We start from the raw sequence: 23,429 nt of genomic DNA on the forward strand, positions 1-23,429 counted from the left end.
TCAGGGCTGGTGTGACAGCTTCGTGACATCATCAGGACTCCAGGCTCCTTCTTTCTGTTCCCTCTGCTAAGTTGGCTTCCATCCTCAAGATGGACATGGTCCAAGATGGCTGCTCTTGCTCCAGCTATTTCCTTCTAGGCAGTAGAAAAGAAGAAGGGAGGGAGAAGGGCTCAGCCCTTGATCTTGATGAGCTTTGCCCCAGGTCACGCGACACACTTGCAGCCATTGACTGTCACCTGGCCACGCCCAGCTGCTGAGAAAGGGGTTTCAGGCAGCACTGCTCCCTTGCAAAGATGACAAGGAGGGGTATTTGGTAGCACCTGGTAATCTCTGCCTCTCGTGGGGCAGGTCCCTAAGGCAGAAACCTGAAGGTAAAGATGGATTAATGATGGGGGAAAAAAAGCTTAAACTTTATACATAGTAAAATGTCTTTTTTAAACACCGTAAATAAAACTTGAAAAATGTAAACGGCAATTTAAGAAAAGTATATATCACATTTTTGGCAAAAAGAGGATTGATTATCTATTTATCTAACTTTTTCAAATAAATAAGAGATCAGAGGATATGAACTGTCAGCTCAAAAAATAAATATAAAAGGAATAATAAGGGAATGAAAATATGTCCAGCCTAACTGGCGATCAATGAGATGCAAATTTGGGAAAAAACATGAGAAACTGAAGTGGGCTGAGGAAGAGCAAGAATTAGTACAACCCACGTAGGTGAGAGTGTCAGGAAAAGATACTCTTGCACACTGCTGTGGGCGTGCAAATTGGCACCGCTTCCTGAGGAGCAATTTGGCAATTTGTAACAGACTTTAAATAGGAACATATCTTTTGACTAAGAAATTTTACCATTAGAAATATATCCTCAGCAAACGATAAGAGCTTAAAAAATGTAAGCATGAACATGTTTGTTGAAAAAGTTTTTGCAATAGTGAAACAGCACCCACAGCCTAAATGTGTGACCCTAGAGGATGGACTGGTTAAGTATATGACGGCCGTCACCTGCCTTAATCCCACGCCAGCATTAACACGATGCTGTAGCCAGGCTTTTATCGACATGGAAAGATACAGAAAATAAGCGAAAAAGCAGGCTTTCAAGAGTACGCGTGGTATGATGTCATTTTAAATATATGTTCACACAGTACACATTTTAGCACAGTAAAAACACCTGGGAGAATGTACGTGGACCTATTAAAGAGGTCATAGCTGCATCATGGCATTACAGATGATCTTTCTTCCCTTTGGCTTTTTATATTTAAAAATTTTTCTTCAATGGATAAGTACTGCATATGTAATTTTAAAGGGAATTCTGTGGGAGGAAATTGAAATCATAGCACTGTTTAGCATGCTGCTCTTGTTAAAATGTAACATGTCAAAATACCTTACTTCCTCAAACCTCACCGCAGATGGGTCTCCAGGATATAGGCAGCGTGAGTTTTCTGGGCCCATTCCAAGTTCCTCAGTTAGAGTTGGTAACGGCTTGTCAAAATGAAACATTCATTGTTTCAGAGTTGGCCCCTCCTTTTTTTATTCAACAGTGATTTACTGAGCATGTCCTGTAGAAGGTAACGGGAGTCCAGCAGTAGGTAGAAACACCGTTGAGGTCCTCCTGTTATATATTGTCGAGCGGGAGCGCAGACACATACACAAGTAAACTGCAGCGCCGTGTGACAAGTGTGAGACTAGCGGTAGGCACAGGGAGCCCCAGGAGCAGAGGAGCACGAGCATCGGCTGGGAGGGGAGGCGACGTGAGCACATCTGAAGACTCAAGTTGGTGTTAGCCGGGTGAAGGAGGGGAGGTGTGTGGGCGCGAGGGTGTGTTTTCAAGTGAGATCTGAGTGGGCGTGTAAGTTGAAGAGAAGAACTGGTGTGGGGGAGAGTCGAAGATAAAGGGGAGAGGGGAAGTCCCTGGGGAGCTGGAAGCTGATGGGATCCAGTGGCTAAAAGAGGTAAGAGGAACACTTCCTCCTCTCAGAACGGAGAGTTGTCACATAGGGATGAGGCTCAGTGAGGATGAACGTGGAGGGAAGGTGAGGTAGGACATTGAAACAACTCTCTAGAACATTGAGGTAGCTAGGAGGGTCCTGGGCCTGGAACTCTTGGCGTCTCAAGAGCCTGCTGCCTCTCCTACGACCACCCGGACCATCCAGTATAATCAGTTGTGAGTCCCAGAGTGACCTGGAGGACAGACCGCCAAATCGCGTGGTCCCATCCTTGAGTGGTCTTGTCTCATACAAATTCTGAATGATCTGTAGGAATAGTGGACCATGATTTTGTGTCTCCCTTTCTTTCAGTATATGTTCACACTACTTACATGTATAGCTTTTCTTCTAGGGAGGGAAGAAGAATGCCCCAACAGGCAAAGATATGTTGATTTTGAGAAAGTAGGGACAACTTTATCGTAAAAGCCACTTGCCACAGTATTGCATATCAAGAAGCCCAAGGATGATTTTGTTGGTTTATAATGAAAACTGAATGTATGCTAAACCCACCATCAACAAGTAAAAAGTATTTAATATTTCAGGCCAGTTCCTGTGCTTAAGAATTCTTGAAACTACAGGAAGAGGCAGAAGCCAGTCTCGCCATTCACAGAGGCCCACAGGGAGGTGGGAGACTGAGGCCCCCAAGACGTGCAGTAACTTAGCCAAGACCGAATATCCCATTAGTGGCAGAGCTGGGCTGAAAAACCAGGCCACCTGTCCCTTGGGTGGGCAGTTTTTCCAAGTACCTTATCAACTTCATCACTGTAGACGCTCTCAGTGAAAAGGGAAGTGGGAAGTTGAATGAGGCTAAGGGAGTAATTTTGGATGGGGTGACAGAGAGAAGGTGAGTCGCTAGCAGAGTTGTGAAGGAGAGAACGCGCCCTGGCAGACATGGGCAGGGTGGGGAGTCCAGGCTGGTTCCTGGCAGGTGTGGTGACTCAGGCGGGGCGACACCAAGGTGATTTGCTTCGACAACTCCAGAGAAAGCAGTGGTTGGAAAGGCTATTGCAGCCTGTCATCTGCAAAGGGTCTTATGAGCCCTAGGTGCTCAGTAAATATTTACTGAATGAATACATTTCATTCTCAAAAGGAAGATAATCCATGGCATAGCCAGGACATCAAATGCCAAAGGAAATGAAGAGAAAGGAAGTACTGTTGGGGATTCCAGCTCCTGACAAGACAGGCACCACACCGGTTACCCGCTCTCACCGCCAAGCCAGGCCCTGAGGAGCACAGGAGAGGGCTGATGGCTGAGCCCCTGTGCGTGGGAATAGTGCTGAAGGGGGCGGGCTGCAGGAGCACTTGCTGGTTGCCTTCCTTTTTCTTGCCCGTATTGCCCTGATATGATCATAGCCCGGGCATTTCTACTGTGGGGCTGGTAAGTCCAGAGAACCGGGCAGAGGAACTTCACAGAAGCCCAGAAACCTAACCGTGGGGAGGGAGCTTCTGGCAGAGTGCCGGGGCGCTGGCTGCCCTGCGATTTCTCCAGCACCTGCCCCCTGGACCTGGCAGTTACAGAACAGAATGACAGCCCCGCTCCCTGTGAAGAGCAGTGCCAGCCATGGAGGCACCGGTAGGTTCTGGAGGGGCCAGGTCTGCCTAAGGGGAACCTGGGGACAGGTGGAGCTCAGGTTGCATCACTCCAGGCTCTCTGGCCGGAGCTTCCCCCACGCAAGAGCTCCTCCTCCCACCTAAACTGACCTGGGGAGCCGGAGCGACAGCTAAGCTTTCACTCCGGCTGGGAAAAATAAAGGCATGGCTGCCGATGAGCCCAAGATAATAAAACATGATCCTGGAGGAGAAAACTGGGGGAAATCTGAGAGGCATGAGTTCTGGGACAGAAAGGCACCAAATGGAGCAAGCTGTGCCACAGGGAATCTAACGAAGGCCACAGACAGCACGGAAGCTTGGAATGTGCATGAAGAGTGTCCTGAGAAAGATGAGAGAGGCTGCTAGACACAGGAGTCAGAAAGAGGGGTGTGTGAAGAAGCCCCCAAAAAGACTCAGTATGGGAAGTTTAATTGTTGAAATAAAGAACTTAGCCAATAGGTGGGATAGCAGAAAGGACTGACCCGAAGACTGAATCAGTGAGTGGAAGATTGGGTGAGAAACTCGCCAAAAGGCATCAAAAATGGGGAAAGAAGCTGAAAAGTGAGAAAACTTAAAGCACTGAAAGAATAGAAAGAGAAGTAATGACAGCAGCTTAAAAGGAGTCCCAGTAAGAGAAAAAAGTAAATGAAAGGGAAAAAATACTTGAAAATATTTATCGAGACTCTTGCAGAATGTACCGTCTGGTGCAGGATGTCGATAGAGGGGAGGCTCTGTGCCTTCCACTCATTTTGCTGTGAACTTAAAGCTGCTCTAAAAGTAAGTCTATTTTTAAAAAGTCTACACACACAAAAAAAATAGTGCAGAATGATCAAGCAGCGTCGACCCCAAGAAGAAAAGGATGGATCAGTATCAGAAAACTGTATCACTGTAATTCATCACATTAATACTGAAAGACGAAAAAAGGGATGTGTTCTTGACAGATGTAGAAAAGCATTTAGTAAAAAAATGTTTTTAGTAAATAAACAGTATTTTATAAAAATAAAACCTATTTGAAAACTATGAATAAAAGAAAACTTTTTAGTTTTTAAAGACTTTCTACCAAAAACATGCAGCAAATATCACCTTAATAAAGATACATAGGCACATTCTCTTTAAAGTTAGCAACAAGATAAAAAAAAAGGAAACAGATTTAATTTAAAGATTGGGAAGAGGAGATAGTTTAAGTGTGCAGCTAATAAGATTATGACATGGAAAATTCAGGAAGAGTAATAGACAAATCATTAGAACTAATTAGAGAGTTTAGCAGCTTTTCCAGAAAGAAGAATAACACACAAATTAACAGTAGAAAATAAGATGCCATTTAAATAGCAAATTAAAAGCATAAAGTGTTTAGGAATTGACCTAATAAAGAATTTATGAAAACTTTAAGGAGGAATTTTTAAACCTCCATTAAAAGATAAAAAAGCAGAGCTTAATAATTTCAATGAAACAGCATATTTACGAATGGAACAATTTAACATTGTAACAGCATTAATTCTCCCTGAATTAAACTATAAATTTAACTTAATCCAATAAAAAAATACCAGCTGGAATTTTGGGGGATTCCGATAAACTGATTCTAAAAACTACACGGAAGAATGAATTTTCATGAATATCCAAGGACACTGTTAAAAAGGGGAGCAAAATGAGGAGGGGTCTTTACCACCCAGTCAGACGTCACAAAGCCTGGCGATGTGACCTGTGTGTTCTCGAGACTGGGCTGGCCCAGTCAGAAACCCATGAATACATGCACCTTGATGTGTGTCAGGGATGGAATCACGTTTGGAAAAGTTGATTGATTGTGTGGGAAAAAATAATAAAATTTATTCTCTTAAAACAAAACAAAACAAAACCTTTCAGCTAGATTTGGATCAAAAACCTAAATGTGAAAGTTCAAACCAGAGGCCGATAGGAGAAAAGGTGTTGAGTCTCCTCGAGACCCCAAGATAGAAGAATTTCCTAGACAAGACTGAAAATGCACAAACCATGGATACATTTACCTACATCGAAGTAAGTATTTATGTGCAACAAACACGTCACAAAGTTATCAGGGAGCTGAAAGACTGGAGGAAGATATTTTTAGTGGTGAAAACTGACAAGTGATTAACATCTAGAATATAAAAGCTATTTCTGCAAATCAGAGAGAAGACAGGAAACGCAACAAAAAAAAATAAGTAGGAACCAACAGTTCACAGAAAGAGAAATTCAGACAGCCGGTAATATATGAAGAGAAGCTCAGACTCACAAAAAATCAGAAATGAAAATAAAACCACAATTAAATACCACTTTACATGTACCAGATTTGTAAAAATGAGAAAGTCAGAAAATACCAAGTGTTAGTGGGGAAATGAGAACTCTCATGGAGAGTTCTTTTCTCATTGGAGTGTCAATTGATTGGCTCTTTTAGGTCAATCTGGTCATATTTAGTGAAATAATATGTGAATTTACTCTACAGTCGAGCAATTCAGCGCATATACATCCAGAGACACTCGCACAGGCACACACAAGGACATGCAAGAGAATGTTCATTGCATCCGTGTTTGTGTTAGCCAAGCGCTGGCAGGACCTCCCGCTGTCTCTGGGAGACTGGAGCGAGAGAGGGTCGGGGCAGCAGTCTGCGGGCTGAGCTGGGTTTACGGACAGCAGGGGGCCTACGTCCTAAACCCGTGATACTGAGTGAGACAGATCAGAAAAAGCATCAGATGTACTCCCAGCATGGTTCATGAAAGCACAACACACAAGCTCCAAGCAACACTCATTTTCAAGGATACATACATGTCTGAATAAACATGTAGAGGCAGATTAGAAGGGTGCATATTATATTCACCAGAGCAGGTACCTTTGGGGACACACAAATGGAAAGTGAAATGGAAGATGAAGGGGAAAATAATTCTGCAAATAACACTACCCGGGGCCCTGCACCGATGCCAGTTCTCCAAGATCTGAGAAGGAGGGTGAACAAATCTGTGAACCTCAAAGTCCATAAAAAGACATTGGTTCTTCCTAGAACTTGGCTGGGGTGAGCTGTTGTTTTTGCATCTTTATCCACTGAGGTTTTGTCCTTGTCCCCTCCTCTTTTCTTCATACAGGGCCGTTGGCGCCTCTCCAGGTGTCTCCAGCTGCGGAGGGCACAGACAGCATCATGGTGAGCTGGGAGCCTCCGGGTGGAGCCGCCCCTGCTGTCCAGGAGTACGTGGTGGAATGGGCTGAGCACCAGCCCAGGGGCGGCACACAGGCCCCTCCTCACTGGCTGCGGAGCACCCCCGCCAACGTGTCCGCCCTGATCGCAGGTACCTAATTGTTCACCTTCCTTCTGGAGAGTTCCTAAGTTTACATTTTCTGAGGAAATTGCAAGTGGGAACCCAGAAGCGTGCCCTCAGTTACAGGCAGCTGCATGAGAAGAGGGACAGCGGTGACCTAGGGTCACCCGAGAACACAATTCTGTAGCCACAGAAAACCAACTGACCCCCTGAGCATACAAGTTTTCATTATGGAAGATTCTGTGCCCGGCAGAGGCCAGATAAGATGAATGAGTAATTGAACCAAACCAGCATGGCTGAGAGTGAAGTAGTAACCGCTCAGTGGGGTGGGCACCTCCCATTTGGGGGTTCATTTAATTCTCAGAACAGTGCAACAAGAGTTGTTATACCCATGGTACAGAACAGGAAACCAGGAGGGCTTTCATCCCCAATTCAGCTTCTTAGTATTTGTGTGATGATAAATCCAGAATTATATATATGATAACTGGTGTCTCTAGTCTTCAAATCCACATTTGTCACTGGTTACTATCAAGTGATAGAAAGCATCTGAAAATATGTTAAAATGATTGGACAGAACTTAGTGTCTTTTTTTTTGGTGAGGAAGATTGGCCCTGAGCTAACATCTGTTGCCAATCTTCCTCTTTTTGCCTGAGAAGATTGTTGCTGAGCTAACATCTGTGCCAATATTCCTCCTTTTTATATGTGGGATGTTGCCACAGCGTGGCTTGATGAGCAGTGTGTAGCTCTGGGCCCAGGATCTAAACCCGTGAACTCTGGGCCACCAAAGTGGAGTGCGAACTTAACCACTATGCCACCAGGTCAGCCCCATTGATGTTATTTTTAAGTATAAGTTCAGCATAGTGGTTAAAAGTGCTGGTTCTGCACCTAGACTGTCTGGGTGTGAGTCCTGGCTCTGTTACTTACTAGGCTGTGTGATCCAGAGCAAAGTACTTAACTTCTCTGTGCCTCTGTTCCCTTATCTGTAAAATGGGGATAATAATATTACCTACCTCACTAGGTGATTGTGAGGACTAACTGAATTAATATAGAGAAAATGTTTTGAAGAGTGTCTGACACATTTTAAGCACTTGAGGGGCCGGCCCAGTGGCGCAGCGGTTAAGTTCATACATTCTGCTTCGGCGGCCCGGCGTTCGCCAGTTCGGATCCCGGGTGCGGACATGGCACCGCTTGGCAAAAAGCCATGCTGTGGTAGGCGTCCCACAGATAAAGTAGAGGAAGATGGGCACGGATGTTAGCTCAGGGCCAATCTTCCTCAGCAAAAAGAGGAGGATTGGCAGCAGTTAGCTCAGGGTTAATCTTCCTCAAAAACAAAATAAAATAAAATAACATAAATAAATAACTAAAGTGCTCGATAATGTAGCTACCATAATTATTATTATATGTGACAGCGTTAAGATTTTAATAGGTTTTCAGCTCTAAATCCCGTAATATTGTCATTGCACCATGACAGTCATCACACCTGTCCAGGAGGACACACAGGCCCTGCTGAAGGAAATAAGACTTGCACAAGTGAAATAAAGAGAGGACACCGCGGGGCAATACACAGCTGCTCCTTAACCGTGTGCCTCTCTGCTCTAGCTGCTCAGGCTGCTCGTGGGCTGTGCTCGGTTCTAATCACTACACCTACAGAGAAGGCTGCCTGCATAACCCGGTGGGCATCAGAGGAAGTGAGCAAGTCCCTGGGCATCTGGAACCTTTCACGTGGGGACCATTTAGCTGTAGAAGAGAATTCTAGAAGGGTGTGGGGTGGTCTGATGGCTGTTGCTGGCTTCGAGGTGTGCATGAGAGCACGCGTGTGTCCTTCGCTGTTGTGGAGAGAAAAGCTGAGGCCCCCGCTTGGGAATTGCAAAAAGGCAGATGGCAGCTCAGCTTCGAGACAGACCTTTCTTTGCGCGTGCTGGTCTCCAGGCAGTGCGTTCCCTGTCCCGGGAGTTGTCGCGAGAGAACCAATTTTCCTTTAGGGCCGTTCGGCCCAGCAGATCAGATGAAACAGCGGAGAGAAAAGGCATTTCTTAGCTCCAAACTGCCACAAAATTGTAAAGGCTTTTTATAAACTGTATGAGGCCGTCCCCTGGTGGGACAGCTGGAACCATATACTCCCCATAGCTCCTTCCTTTTAGACATTCTGTACTTTACAAAAATACCATAAAATAGAGGACAAGAGAGAATGTTTTCCAAACTTGGGGAACTAAAATGTTTTTAAGCACTTTAGAAATATTTGTTTGAATAAAATCAATATAACACTGGATAAAATAACTTTATTAAAGTTGCTCTCCTGCTTAAAACACTTGGTTAACTATGAGTTTGTGTTGATGTTACGTTCTGGAAATAAACACAAAAAATTAAGTAATTCATAGTTATCATGAATTCAAAATGGCCCTCTCCAATCAGAAAGGGGATTCCTTGCCCTCAGAGCCTCACCAGCCTTTTCCCAGCACCCGGCTGGGGCAGAGTGAGGTGCTTTGGGGTAGGCTAGAACACAAGACAGCTCCTGGATTATAGGTTGGGGGCCCAAGCTGAGGTCATCAGTCCTGTCCTTCCTGGGTGAGAATGGTTCTGATGTACAGAGCCCCTCCTTTTGCAGATATGTAGATCAGGGTGTCTAGAAAACCTGCCTGGATGCCTCGAGGATTTCGGCCCCTTTTCTGCCTGCTCCCATCATACTTTCTCCGTGATGACTCCCCATCACTGATCCTCCACTGTGGGCCTTCTCCCACACTTCATAGCTGAAATTCGCTGCTTGCAGATAATTCACCTAAGAGATGGTTTATAAAGGTGGAGACAGAGCCCTCGCCCAAGGGCGCCAGGTATATATGGATGCATGGGAGTAGCGGGAAATGAGCCTGGAAGTTGGGGCCAGATGATGGAAAGGAAATGAAAAGCTTAGGAGCATGGGCTGCATCCACTGGGCAGCGGGGCTAAGGAATTTTGGAGGTGGAACACAGACATGATGAGGGGGTGTTCGTATAGGAATTTGCCAGTAAAACAGGAGACCTTAGGCTCAGAATCAGGGAACGGGCGTGCTAGGACTCGACACTTTATGGGAAAGGAAATGTCAGCTGAGTTATGGCGCCACGTCTTCTTGCCTCCTCCAGTAACAGTGGAGGACGAAGCCCACGGCTTCTGAGGCAGCAGTTCCCAGGGGCTCTGCCCTGAACCCACATCCTGCATGGCAAAATGCAATGAAACCGTTTGCCTAATGAGCTCAACTGGGACGCCCACACCTCCACGGGGCGCCAGTGGGTGGTGGGCTCCTTCCAGCACTCGAGGCAGAGCAGCCGGGCACGAGCCTCGCCCGGATGAAATGGGAGCTCCTATTCCATGTTGCCCTTTGGGCTCCTGGGTCTGGATGCGACCCTCGAAGAATCTTTAGATTACTGGACTAAGCTGATGGCATCCTTTTCTCCATTTCCCTTGGTTCATGAATATGAACTGGAACTCACCCATGGCATGAGTTGGGATCTCCTCATGGTCTCTTCTGACAGCACTGGTTGCACATCTGAGCATTATATGCTACCTGCTTGCTGGAATATTTAAGGGACGATGGATTTTCATATAAAACACATACTATTTAGTAAATTATTCTGTGATAAAAATCCCTCTTCCCTCCCAAAAAATATTAAACCCTAATCAATTGTCAGTATAGGAAACCAGATCTATCTATGGCAGGACATTAAACAATACGGGAGAGAGGCCGTACTCTGACCACATGATGCTATAGTTACCTAGTAGGCATTATGTCTCTTTTTTCTTTAAATTTTCATTGGGAATTTAAAGTTATGGCATGGGCAGTATCCTACATGCGGGGCCTTTTCTTTACAGGAAGCAGAATCACTTGCCCACACAGATCTTCCTCCGCTTACCATGGGGTTACATCCCAATAAACCCACCCTCAGTTGGAAATATCATAAGTCGAAAATGCATTTAATATACCTAGCCTACCGAACATCATAGCTTGGCCTGGCTTATCTTAAACATGCTCAGAAAACTTATATTAGCCCGCAGTTGGGCGAAGTCTATTTTATCGTAAAGTGTTGCCTATCTCATGTAATTGGATACTATACTGAGAGTGAAAAGGACAATGGCCGTGTGGGTGCAGACTGGGTGTAAGTGTGCCGGTTGTTTACCCCGGGATCTCGGGGCTGGCTGGGAGCTGCGGGGGCTGCCCCTGCCCGGCATCAGGAAAGACCATCACACTGCACATTGCTAGCCCAGGAGAAGATCACAATTTGAAGTACAGTTTCTACTGAACGCGCATTGCTTTCACACTATGGTAAAGTTGAAAAATCGTCGATGGAACCATCCTAAGTCAAGGATGGTCTGTAAAACTTCATGACTGACAGAAAGTTGCAGTGTGGCACTTCAAGAGCTAGGAAGGAGCATTAACATTGCCAGGTACCTTCCGTATCTTCCAGGCTGCAAAGCCACTGATGTCTACGTGGAACCTGGCAGGGGAGGGGGGGGGGGGGGGGACGAGGGGCTGGCTTGCACCCCACGAGCCGGGTTAGTCACGCTCCGATGTGTCATCCTGCGCTCCTGTCAGATCCCCATAAGCATCTGTGGAACTAGAAGAGCCTTTCAGGTTCTGTGCCTGCAAAACACCAGCCACACCTTTCTGTACACAGCAAATGATTTATTTGTAGAAGTCCAGGTTTTTTCTAGAAGGTGAGCTTTGTTTCAAAAGCAGTCTGTGTGCTTCTATTTAAATCCTTGTTGGAACGGGAATGGCTTTTGTCTTTTTAATCACAATGACCCCGGACAGAACCTCGGGTTTGCTTATTTGTCCACCACGAGGTGAAGCTGGGATGGCGCAGATCATCCTTTACTCTCAGTCCAGAGCATACTCGAACCATCTTCAGACTAAGCGTAGGCAAGAAATCCGTGAATGCGTCTGTACCAGATAGTGAAGTGGCTCCCGTTAGTGAGTCGCATGGGATGCCGCACCTGTTCCACGAACTCTCTTTTCTTGCAGAGAACATAAAACCCTACACCTGTTATGAAATCCGGGTGCACGCGCTGTCAGGGGACAGGGCAAGGTGCAGCTCCACCCGGGGCAACTCTAAGCACAAAGGTGAGTCTTGTGACCTTTGGCCAGATTTTGCTTTAGTTTAATGATTTGGGTTTGGAGGGTGACAAAAGCCTCCTGTGTTCTACGTTCCAGCCCCACTGAGTGGCCCCCACATCAATGCCATCACAGAGGAGAAGGGGAGCATTTTAATTTCATGGGACGAGATTCCAGCCCAGGAGCAAATGGGCTGCATCCTCCATTACAGGATATACTGGAGGGAACGGGACTCCGACTCCCAGCCTCGATTTTGCGGTATGTGTGAGAAACGAACGCAGGGCCTTCTGGTGCAGGTGTCGGAGAACACAAGCGTGTGTCTGTGCACACACACGCAGTGTTGGCACTGTGCCTGCCACTTTCCAGGTGCTCAATAAATATTTGTGAGATTGAGTGAAGAAGAATAAAAGACATCTACACACACTCACACGGTTACTGAATATATCTTATGTGCCAAGCAAACTGAAGAAATGAAGATAATGGCCCGGGCCCTCAAGGAGCTTACTTATATGGGGAGACAGCATTTCAAAAAGCTATGCAGGCACTTTGAGGCCAGCCCGGTGGTGCAGCGGTTAAGTTCGCACATTCCGCTTTGGCGGCCTGGGTTTCTCGGGTTCAGATCCCGGGTGCGGACATGGCACTGCTTGGCAAGCCATGCTGGGGCAGACATCCCACATATAAAGTAGACGAAGAAGGACACGGATGTTAGCTCAGGGCCAATCTTCCCCAGGAAAAAAGAGGAGGATTGGTGGCAGATGTTAGCTCAGGGCTAATCTTCCTCAAAAAACAAAAATTAATTAAATGATAAAAAAAGCAATGCAGGCACCCCAATACTATTGTGTAGACCCCTGAGGGGTGCATTTAGAGAATTTTGGAATCCCCACATTTGCAAATACCGTCATAGCATGTTATTTTCTCCTTAAATGGGTAACATGCAATTTAAGTGACCTATAATTGTAAGATTAAAGCAATTAAAATAAATTCCAGCTGGAGCATTATCTCAAATGATTTCATGGCTCACTCAGTGAGGTAGCAGCTCTAAGTCACTTGCCAGATTTGATGTTCTAATTTTTTATTTATTCAGAATTTCGGTTTTTTTCTGGCTTGACCTTCTCCTTGTTTCATAGGCAGCTGGCCTTCTTTCAGGAGAATTTGTCATAAAGAAGTAACATTTTTATTTCTTCATGAGAGCCAGTAGGTACAAGAAGAACGTAGCAAAGCCACCCTGAGACGTGGGTGCCAGAGCTGCCAGCGAGAGTGACGCATGCCTGGGAAGCTCGAGGAGCTGGTCTGCTCTCTTGACCTTGGAAGACTGGCAGTGTTGCTGTTCTGAAAATTACAACTTTTGAAGCCAGTTAATTTCTTGTTATATAAAAATTACTTGCACATGGTCACAGCATTCAAATAGTTCAGAAAGATATGAAATGGGCATTCCCCCTCCTCCATACGTAGGCTGGTAGCAGTTTTTCATGTCTTCTTCCAAAAAAAAGTGACTGCACATACAGGCCCATATTTGGGATGAATCTGTATTTGGACCTGCCCTTGTTTCTGCCTCTCAATAACACACACCAGGGATCTTTCCACATCAGTCCACATGGATTTGCCTCACTCCTTTTTAACAGCTCTCTAGTATTCCATTGTAAGGCCTCGCAATCATTCACTTAGTCCACTGTGGGTAAACATACCCTATCACTGAACAGAACTGCTTCCCAGTGGGCCTGTCAGGGTCAGTTCTGAAATGCACCCCAAGAGGTCACGAATTAATTGACCTTGGGCCATTTGGAATTTGCTCCCCCCGAAAATTTCATTTTCACGGAGTTTAAACCGAGATGCCTATTTACAACCAGAAAGGTCAACAGGGTCAGTTGGTTCTTAAAGCTGCTCTTGTAGATATTGAAGAAAATACCTACCTTATTTTGCCACACATCTGAAGAATCTCAAGTCTACAAAAGGGCATTTTAAAATAAGTTAAAAGGGGGAAGAGGCACAGATTCAATCAGTTTAGATTACCTATCCCTTTTATTCGGTAAGCTCTGACGGATGAATAAGACCCTCTCCCCATCTTCCCAGAGCTCACGGTCCGCTGAGGGAGATGGAAAGCACAGGGAAGTGACGTAGCTACTGTCATCAAGGACTGACAACTACCAATCGCGTCTGGCAACCAGAAACCATGGTGGATTCAGAAGTGTGCTTGCTAGAGAGTGGCAGAGGGCAGTAGATGGGGGCGGGAGGAGAGACGCCAGGCGAGAGGCACCACAACAGCAAAAGGAGGAGGGAGCTCGAGGAGGGAGGGCCCTGTCTCCCGTGTCCTGCGCCTCTGTGCCCCCCGCAGAGTGCAGCAGGAGCGCTTGGCCCTGCCTGGGCAGGAGAAAGGGGGTAGAACTGGGCTGGTGCCCAGGCACCTGCATTTCGGTGCGAGCCGCAGTGCTTCTGTGCACAGACACTCCTCTGGAAGTTCGCTGATTCCGCCGCGGGCACCAATGACAAGTGCACTTCCCTGCTGGCGCACACGTTATACTTTGTGACTACTTGGCTGTGTTTGCCGACAGACTGTAAGCATCATGAGGGCAGAAGCCATGGCAACTTGCTCACCGTTGTCTCCCCTGCAATACAGCCAGGCACACAGTAGGTGCTTAGTAAAAACAGTATTTGTGGAATAACAAATGGCTGAACACTGCCCTAGACTTTGTTAAACCAACGTAGACTGAGAGGTAAAAACTAATTTCCAGTAACAAGGCAGCTGTTTTACCTGGTAACCCTGGACATTATTACCCGCAGCCATTCAGACGATTGGCAACTATCAACTATCCTAAACGGTGCCTTTGTCATTTAACCACCCTGAGCCTCAAGTTTCAGGTGCCAAGGACTGAAAGGCCCCTTTATCTCTGCGGGGACCACGGCCAGCCGGACCGAGGCAGCAGAACCAGGATTTCCTGCACGGCTTCTTGCCCTCTTTCTCCCATTACTCAACTCAACGTATTTGCCAACCAAACTGCTGACCCCGTCACCCTCCTCACTGCTCCCCCCAAGAGTTTCTATTTTTATTCTTCAGACATGCATACGTGTGTGTGTGTGTGTGTGTGTATCAACTTTTTCCGCCCAACAAACCATATACACCCCTTCCCTTCTGTTCCGAGGTCTCATTTCACTGCCAGACCTGAGGACGTCCTTACAGTCGGACAGTGGCTGCGCTTTGCTGCAGCAAGATGAGCAGAAGGTCTCTCCAAAATTAATTTTTTAATCCTCTGCCTTAGGAATAAGGAGATTTTTGAGTTCAATCATCCAGCTTAAGTGCTAGCGAGCAGTTTCATCAGGTTAGAGGAGGCTTAGGAATTTTCCACAGGGTGCTTTTTCTCAACAGGATGTAAGCTACAGCAACTGCTCTGACAGTTGCAGCTGTTAAGTGATCTGCTCGCCCTAGCCGCTCGGGGGGAGTAGACGGCTCCGGCTTGCTGCTCACCATAGTCAGCAGGGGCCAGGGAGTGTAAGGTTCTCCTTTCCCCACTAGAAGCTGAACTCTTGGAGGCCGAGTGTATACCTTTGTATACTCGGTGCCTTTTCCAGAGCACACAATGAATACCTGTGGCTGTTGAAATACATTCAGCAGACAAGAGCCACCATTCACATGCCCTGGGGTTTGTGAGCCATGATGTCGAAGCCTGGAGTGCTGAGTTCTGGGTTCCACTGTGATCCCCAGCACAGGCACTGTCTGTGGAGCGGGCTGGCAGGCTGCTCCTGCCGAAGCTCTGGCTTTGACTTTGCAGCTCTTGCCAAGCTTTGAGAGGTCACCCCGAAACTCCCACCCAGCAGGTCGCTGGAGGAGAAGCCTGCCTACTGACTGAGGGCTGCAGAGACTCATGTTTCTTGGAGGAGAAAAACAGCATCAGCGCATTGCTCCAAAACCAGAATCTTCCCTGCTGAGGATGTCAGGGGCCTTGGGAGCATAAGGAACTGATCACCTAGGCTGAAACTGCCAAACTAATCTGAGCGCGATGCTCTCATCTTTCGATCTTATGTCAAAGGGAAGCAGATCGTCATACTAAGGCCACTAAGCCCAGTCCCCAGAGCCTACAGAAAATGTGGAAAATCAAAATTAATAAATGTTACTCAAATGTCTATTTCATTAATTGCTAAACTTAGCATTCTTAAAATTCCATTGAAAACAATTTGTACATTTAATTTCCTCCCCAAGAGTTCTCAAATGTTCCTGATAAATGCCGGAAACTGTCTAGTCACAAGAAATAACAGGAGTTACTAGAGCTAAATCTCAAAGAAAAGTGATGAAAATTCTTTTGCAAGATTTTACCACGGAAAACATATTTAATTCTTTTGATATGCCATGAAGTGGGGCCTCCATAAATGACAGTGTCCGGGGCCTATTCAAGTATTAAGTACTAATGAATTAGGACTATTTCAAAACAGCAATGTGTTCTTCTCTTTCATATTAAATGGAGCATTAACAAATAAAAATAAGTAAAAGCCCACATGCAAATATTTCCATTAATACGTGCCTGTCTTCCTTTCTCTTCCTCTCAGAACTTCCCTATGGGGTGTCCCCAAATTCCCATCCCATAGACAGCCTGCGGCCCAGAGTGACATACGTCCTGTGGATGACAGCTCTGACAGCTGCTGGCGAAAGCCCCCGAGGGAACCAGAGGGAATTTTGTCAGCAAGGTAAGAAGCGACTTTAAAGACAGAGAGTCCACCCTGGGCTGGTGTGGCGTGGGGATGAGCAGATTTTCTTTAACTTGCTCGTTACTTTGTTGCTGCTACACCTTTCTGCTTGCTATTTCCTCTATCTGGAGCACCCTACCACCTCTTCGTCTGCTGGGACACACGGTCTACCCGCTTTTCAAAACTTTCCTCTTCCGGGAAGGCTTCCCAAATGCGTCTCCATATTTCCTTCATAATGCACTACATTTGACCCACGTTCAAAACTCTGATTCCAGCAGGCAGGCACTGGTATCTGTTTCTCTCCATCTCTTCTTACGCAAGGTCTGGAATGGCGCCCCGCACGGAGTCCTTGTTCCCTCAATATCTTTTCAATGAATGATGAGAATGATCTCAACAAGAGCAGCTGTTGCATATCCCAGTCATTATGCACGTCACTGCGTCAGCTGCTTCGCATGCTGTGTTAGTTTGCTGGGTCTCCTGTAACAAAGCACCACAACCTGAGCGGCTCAACAGCAGAAACTTATGTTCTCAAAGTTCTAGAGGCTGGAAGTCTGAGATCGAGGTGTCTGCAGAGCTGGTTTCTTTTGAGGGCCGAGAGAATTGGCTCCACGCCTCCCGCCTTGCTCACCTTGGTGACAATCTCTGGTGTTCTTTGCCGTGTAGATCTCTGCCTTCATCTTCACATGGAGTTCACCTTGTGTGTGTCTGTGTATTCAAATTTCCCCTTTTTATAAGGACACTGGTCATATGGGTTTAGGGGTCACCCATGCCAGTCTGATTTCATCTAACTAATTACATCTGCAATGACCCTATTCCCAAATAAGGCCACTTTCTGCGGCACTGGAGGTTAGGACTTCAACATCTGAATTTGGAGTGGGAGGACACAATTTGACCCTTATAGCACTTGCTTTTGCTCAGTTAATCCTGACCACAACCATGTAAAGTGTCTGCTGTACGTGATTGTCCCTAGCCACACTACCAGGCACTCAAAAGGAAATGAATAAAGGAATGAGGGATTAGGGTGCCTTTTTACAAGTGCAGAAAGATTACCCCCGGTCATGGAGGCGGTAAACGGCAGAACTACAGGTCAGACTCAGACCTGCGTTAGTTAAGGTGGCATCTATGAAGAAGTGACCCAGCAACATGAGCTCCCAGCAGCTAAGTTACGCTGCTCTCTCTGGCAGCACTAGTTTGCATCTGCTCCAAGCATAAAACAAGCTGTTCTTGCTTTGTGACACGGAGTATCAAGTTGATCATTCAGGACTTTGTCGTTCTGTGCCAGGTCCATCTCTACAGGGAAAACTGACAAGCCCTCTCCTCATCTCCCAGCGCGCCTCTGAAAGTTAACCTGTGAGCAATTAGTTGGATTAAGGACTCAGTGTCTGTCTACTCTGGTACTCCAGACTTGTCCCACCTGCCCGGAAGGAAGGCAGATGCTGGAGAAATGTGAGATTGTGCCGACAGTGTGGCGTGGTGACAGGGCTGCCTGCGTTAACTCCCCGTCCGGCCCTGGTAGCACACGTCTCCTGGGGGCCAGCGGGTCTCTGGCTTCTAGTGCCCCTGCTCACCTCCCTCCCAGCCTGTCCTTCACTCTGTCAGAAGAATCTTTCTGCAAGACCCTTGGTGCTGACCTTCCACCTCTCGTTCCCACCCATCAGTGGTCCCCGAAGGGCCTTCAAGCTAGAAGTCAAGCTGCTCCATTCCCAGGCCTGCATGATCTGGTCCTGTTCACCCATCTAGCTGTGTCCTCTGCCGCGCCCTCCTCACTCGGACTGGAAGCAGGCCCAGACTAACTGTAGTTGCCAGCAAGTGCTGCCCAGCTTCTCCTTCCATGCCTTTGCATAGTTCTGTCTAGTCTGCGCTTCCCTAACCTATCCACTTAGCCGACTCCTAGCCATCCTTCAGCCCTAAACTCTTGACACTGTGCCTTTTGGGAAAGCTTCCTGAGCTGCTCGTGAGGCCATTTCCTACACTATTCTCTGCTCCGCTGCCTTGTACATACCTGTTTTTATGTGTATCCCAGGGTACTGTGGTTTACTGTTTACATGTTTACACATCTGTCTCCTGGACTATAGTCATGACTTCTAAAGAGAGCAGAGTCCACATCCTATTCATCTTTGTATCCTAGCACTGAATAGGGCCTGCGACATGGTTAATACTCAATAAATATTGGATGAATTAATGAATAATTCCAACATGTAGTGAAATGCTGTAGTTCTTTTCAAAGGAAGGAACTGGAACAATTTCAAAGACCCTAGTTAGACAGCGGGCTTATCCAATGGTTTGGTAAAATTAATGGCTACCATTTCTCAAGGGCCTCCTATGTTCAGATGCATTGCCATGTGCTTTAAATACACCATCTCTAACCTGCACAACAACCTACAAGGTGGACATCATCACTCACCTTTTATAGATCAAGAGGCTGAGGTCCACAGATCACATGTCAGTCAGGGGTCGGGCCAGGACTGAGTTCAGGACTCCCAGGTCACAACCAGTGCTTCGTCCATCACGGCCCCTTTCCTTCTGCCCCTGAGAGAAAGGAGCCTTGTAGCGCTGGAGCTCCTCCCTTAGAATCATAGAAACTGCTCCCCTCAGGGCCCCTTCTCCCTAACCGAATGGACAAAAGCGGGTTGGCCTTGTTCCGGAGCTCAGCTACCCAACAGCTGTGGGGAGGCCCAGACGGTTCACACAGGAGTCAGCACTGTGACATGCTCGTCGAAGATAACTCAGTCACAGGGTGTGCTAACTTTGCAGGGAGAGCCAGCTGGAGCACGTTTGTGGCACCGAGCATTTGCATTGCTGTCATCACGGTGGGCATTTTCTCAGTGCGCTACTTCCGGCAAAAGTGAGTTGGTTACACCTGCCAATTTGGCAAATGTATTTTTTAAAGTGATAATAGCTGTTGCTGCTATGAGTCAAAGAAATGGACAGTCTCATACACTGCTGGGGGCAGACTGAATTTATTCAACATTTTTGGGTGTGGTATGTTAACTTCTAAAAAATATTATACCTTTGACCTAGCAATTCCTAACTAGAAGTTTATTATAAGTATATCATAGGTGTATGCAGATATTTAGTGGCAACATGTTCACTGAAGTATTATTCATTAAAGGAAAACAATTTGAAACCTAAATGCCCAATGATATGAAATCAGTTAACTAAATCACGATATATCTCATGCTATACAGCATATTATGCATCCATTAAAGATGATGTAGAAGAAAATTAAATGGTATGAGTATATGGTATATTATATTTTATAAAAAGAGGTTGCAAAACAATATGTACTTTCATTTTTTAAAAGTAATGCATACACACATGCATACATATGCAAGATATATGCTAGTGTTAAATTTGGTTGTATATAACATAAAAAGCCAAAATAACACGATTTAAATAAGCTGACAGTTTCTCACCCAAGTGGAGGAAGTGAACTCAGGTGAAGAGCTGGTGCAGTCGCTCCACAGTCATCAGGGACCTTTCTGTTCCACTGTCCTGACGCTGGCTTCCATCCTCCAGCTCCCCTCATGGTCCCACGCTGTAGGAGCTATAGCCATCATGTGGGCATTCCACAACTAGAGGGAGAAGAAAGGAGGGTCCCACACTTCCCTTTTCAGGGGACATCACATGAAGGCGTCATACGTGACAGTTTTGCTTACATCTCATTGGCCAGAACTTGGTGAGGCAAGGGAGGCTTAAAATTGTGGTCTTTTAGCTGGGTTCACTGTCATCCCAATAAATCAGAGTCTTCTTCCTAAGAGGAGAAAATGGGTGTTGGGTGGCAATTGGGGCCCCAAGAATATACACGAAAATATTAATAGCAGTATCAGGGGACAAAATCATAGGTGATTTTAGTTCTATTTAACTGTATTTTCTAAAATTTCTTTAGTAAACATGCATTATTTTGTAAAGAGAGGTTTTTTTAATGTTAGTTACTTAATACAAAGCTTTCTTCAGATGTGTAAAGTAAGAGAAGAGGTCAAAATAAAACTAGGTCAAAGTCATTCTACTAACCATTGAACTTGTCTGAAAGGCTTAGAATTTATTGAAGCTCCATGTATGACACTTCAAAGCAGAGCTCTCTTTAGGGAGACTCTGAAAAAATTTAACTCAAAAAGAGTCAGCTAAGATCAGATGCATCCTCTGCACGGAAATAGTATCAGTTAGGGTGAAAGCTTCTGCTGTGGAAAAAAAAAAAAAAAATGAAAAGAGGCCCCAAAATATAGTGGCTTTAATAAAATAGTTTATTTCTCTTCCGTGTAATAGTTCTGAGGTTAGTCCCCAGGTTGGTTGGCAGCTGTGCTCCTCCAGGTCACTTAGGGACCCAGTTTCTTCTATGTTATTGGCTCACCACCCCTTGGGCACCGTCGCCATCGGCACCATCTAGACTAGGTCACAGGTGCCTCTTCTCACATTTCTTTGGAGAAAAACTAGTCACGTGGCCACATCTCTTGCTTCAAAGGGCTTAACACACCCTAGAAGCCTACCTTTCTTATTAAACATCAAAGCTTATTAAAGCCAAGTCTTGAAGATGTTTCATATTGATCTTGAATTTTAAAAAAAATAGTCAAAATATTTGAGTCACATGCATTTATAAGAAACATTTTTAGGATTTTTTTTCCTTTTCACATGATAAAAGTAATATAAACTCATCTTTAAATAGTTTCAAAAACCCAGAGATGTAAAAAATTTTAAAAAGACCTACCTTTCCTCTGACCACCCAATACAATCCTGTTAGCAGTCTGGTTATTTCCCTATGGTATTTTTTTCTTGGCATTTTTTTTTACATGGTTATGTTCAAGCTATGTATACCATTTATATCCTGTTTTGTTGTTTAGTTTTACTTTTTTTCTTTCCCTATTTTAGCATAATAATTTACCTGTCATTAGACACTCTTTATAAACATTCTAAGGAACTAACTAGTAAGCTCCCCACAGGTGGGGGCAGTCTGCTTGTCCGCTGTTCCATCCGCAGCATGCGCACTGTGCTGCTCCTGCATTAGAGGTTCAATCAGTGTTTGCTGACTGAGGGCCTGGCTGCACAGTGACAGCTCGACATTACACTGAGCAGAGCCCCATTGTTTATTTAGCAAACCCAAGTGGTTGCATCAGGACCCCTTGTCATCTCTCCGAACTTCACAGCACACAAGTCCAGCCTTGGACGACGCGGCATCTCTCTCCTTCAGTGTTCGTATCTTACTCACTTGCACACCCCCAGACTGAACACCCCCACCTTGAAGTCGCTGCACTAAGAACCTGTGCACACTTCACCAGGTGTCACTGTTTTCTTTATCTACAGGGTGTTTGCTCTCCTGTCTGCCCTCAGAACTCAGTGGTGTAGCAGAGAAATTCCGGACCCAGCGAATAGCACTTGGGCCAAGAAATACCTGCTTGTGGAGGTAAGGTGTGAAGCCTGGGCAGTCAGAGGAGGGGCTTCTAGTGATCAGCACGCCTAAGTTTCCCACTGTAGCTACGAGGAAACCTGGTTGCTGAAGTCACTCATCCTAGGCTGCCATCTGGGCCAACGCTCCCGTGGCGCAGGAGCTCCCTGAAGCTTATGACCAAAAAGTAAAAGACCCACAGCCGCTCATTCCTCTCTAGGCCTTATGTGCCCCTCCTCACCTCAACCCACTTTAAAAGAAATGAAAAAGCAAGTATTCTTGCCACTGACTCATCCAAATTCAAGAGATCTGAAGCTTTACCACAATGTTCCCGGCCCTGTGTGAACACAGAACAGGTAAATAGAGCCCAGACCATTTTGGTCTTGGCGGGAAGCCAGCAAATCATTCCACTGTGCAAGGAAAAGGTTTGCAAGGAGAGGTTGCTCGGCGGGCAGATGAGAGAGTTGAGAGTAAAGGAAGTGAAGAGAGCCGCTGCCATGCAGCTATGGAGGTGAGACAGCTCACAGTGGGCCCGACGTCCGTCTCGGGCGCAGGGTCTGCAAGTGGAAGGCATCTGAATCAGGTGCAAGACTGTGCATTTAAGGGGGGCAAAGGGAAGGAAGCGGCATGCCGGGATCTTCCCATCGCCTGGGGCCCTGACAGCCCCGCCCTCCTCTTCTCCCTCTCACAGCCCTCCTCCTTAGCCACCAGAGCACTCCGTCGTCGTCCACGCCCTTGCTCAGGCCAGACGCCAGTGGTCCCAGCTGCTGCTCAGGGGAAGAGCTGGTGGGCTCAGCCACGCCTGCCTCAGTAGGGACTGAGGTCACTGCTGTTTGGTGCCATTGAAATAAGGCTTGGACGCAAATCCCACTTCTGCCACTTACTGTGTGGATGACCCTTGGGCAACTTGCCTGATGGCCTGAGCCCTGACTTCATCCTCTGTAAAACAGGAATTGACATATCTCCCATGTACACTGTTGTGAGGGTAAGCAAGGTGCCATGTACAGCATACAAGGCAAGGATTGTTACCTTCTTCCCAAGAAGACTCGTATTTAAAGTCTCATCTCTCTATTGAAGGGTTTTGTCCCTTTAAGTTATGATGGCAAGAACAGTAATAATAACAGTAGCTAATACATATATACTTTCAAAAATGATATATTTATATATCATATACATGATAGATAATTAAATATATAATTCTATTATATATTTATATGTTTATAAGACATATATTACATATATATTACTTTCTATATGCTAGGCATTTTTAAAAACCTTTTTCATGCATTAATATCTAATCCATTCAACAGCTTTTGAGGTTGTATTATTATTCTCATCCTCATTTTTCAGATGAGGAAACAGCCACAGAGGACTAAGTAACTTGCCCAACGTTAGTCAGCCAGTAAATGGTGAATCCTGGACTCACACAGTAGCATGTGCTGAAGGCCATTGTCTACG

The 23,429-nt window shown here is 45.9% G+C and overlaps 1 protein-coding gene and 1 long non-coding RNA gene across 4 annotated transcripts in view; one reads left to right on the forward strand and one right to left on the reverse strand.

The window, feature by feature from the left end:
- The window catches only part of IL12RB2 (interleukin 12 receptor subunit beta 2), a 76,066-nt gene that overhangs the window by 45,404 nt on the left and 7,233 nt on the right, over positions 1 to 23,429 (forward strand). For both annotated transcript variants that reach the window (XM_046645625.1, XM_046645626.1), the window contains exons 10-15: positions 6,664 to 6,864; positions 11,828 to 11,926; positions 12,017 to 12,175; positions 16,454 to 16,591; positions 19,346 to 19,436; positions 21,890 to 21,989. In XM_046645625.1, coding sequence (XP_046501581.1) covers positions 6,664 to 6,864; positions 11,828 to 11,926; positions 12,017 to 12,175; positions 16,454 to 16,591; positions 19,346 to 19,436; positions 21,890 to 21,989 — 788 coding nt within the window. The remainder of the gene's footprint in view (positions 1 to 6,663; positions 6,865 to 11,827; positions 11,927 to 12,016; positions 12,176 to 16,453; positions 16,592 to 19,345; positions 19,437 to 21,889; positions 21,990 to 23,429) is intronic.
- LOC124229985 (uncharacterized) lies at positions 12,668 to 21,896 on the reverse strand. Of its 2 annotated transcripts, XR_006886047.1 has the most exons (5): positions 20,606 to 21,896; positions 20,251 to 20,345; positions 20,008 to 20,166; positions 18,996 to 19,120; positions 12,668 to 14,520 (listed from the first exon to the last, which is right to left on the reverse strand). It is a non-coding gene; the product is annotated as an uncharacterized LOC124229985 (long non-coding RNA). The 2 variants fall into 2 exon arrangements; XR_006886046.1 differs by having other exon boundaries at positions 20,008 to 20,345.

This window comes from Equus quagga, chromosome 18 (genome assembly GCF_021613505.1).
Source record: "Equus quagga isolate Etosha38 chromosome 18, UCLA_HA_Equagga_1.0, whole genome shotgun sequence".
Taxonomy (NCBI): domain Eukaryota; kingdom Metazoa; phylum Chordata; class Mammalia; order Perissodactyla; family Equidae; genus Equus; species Equus quagga.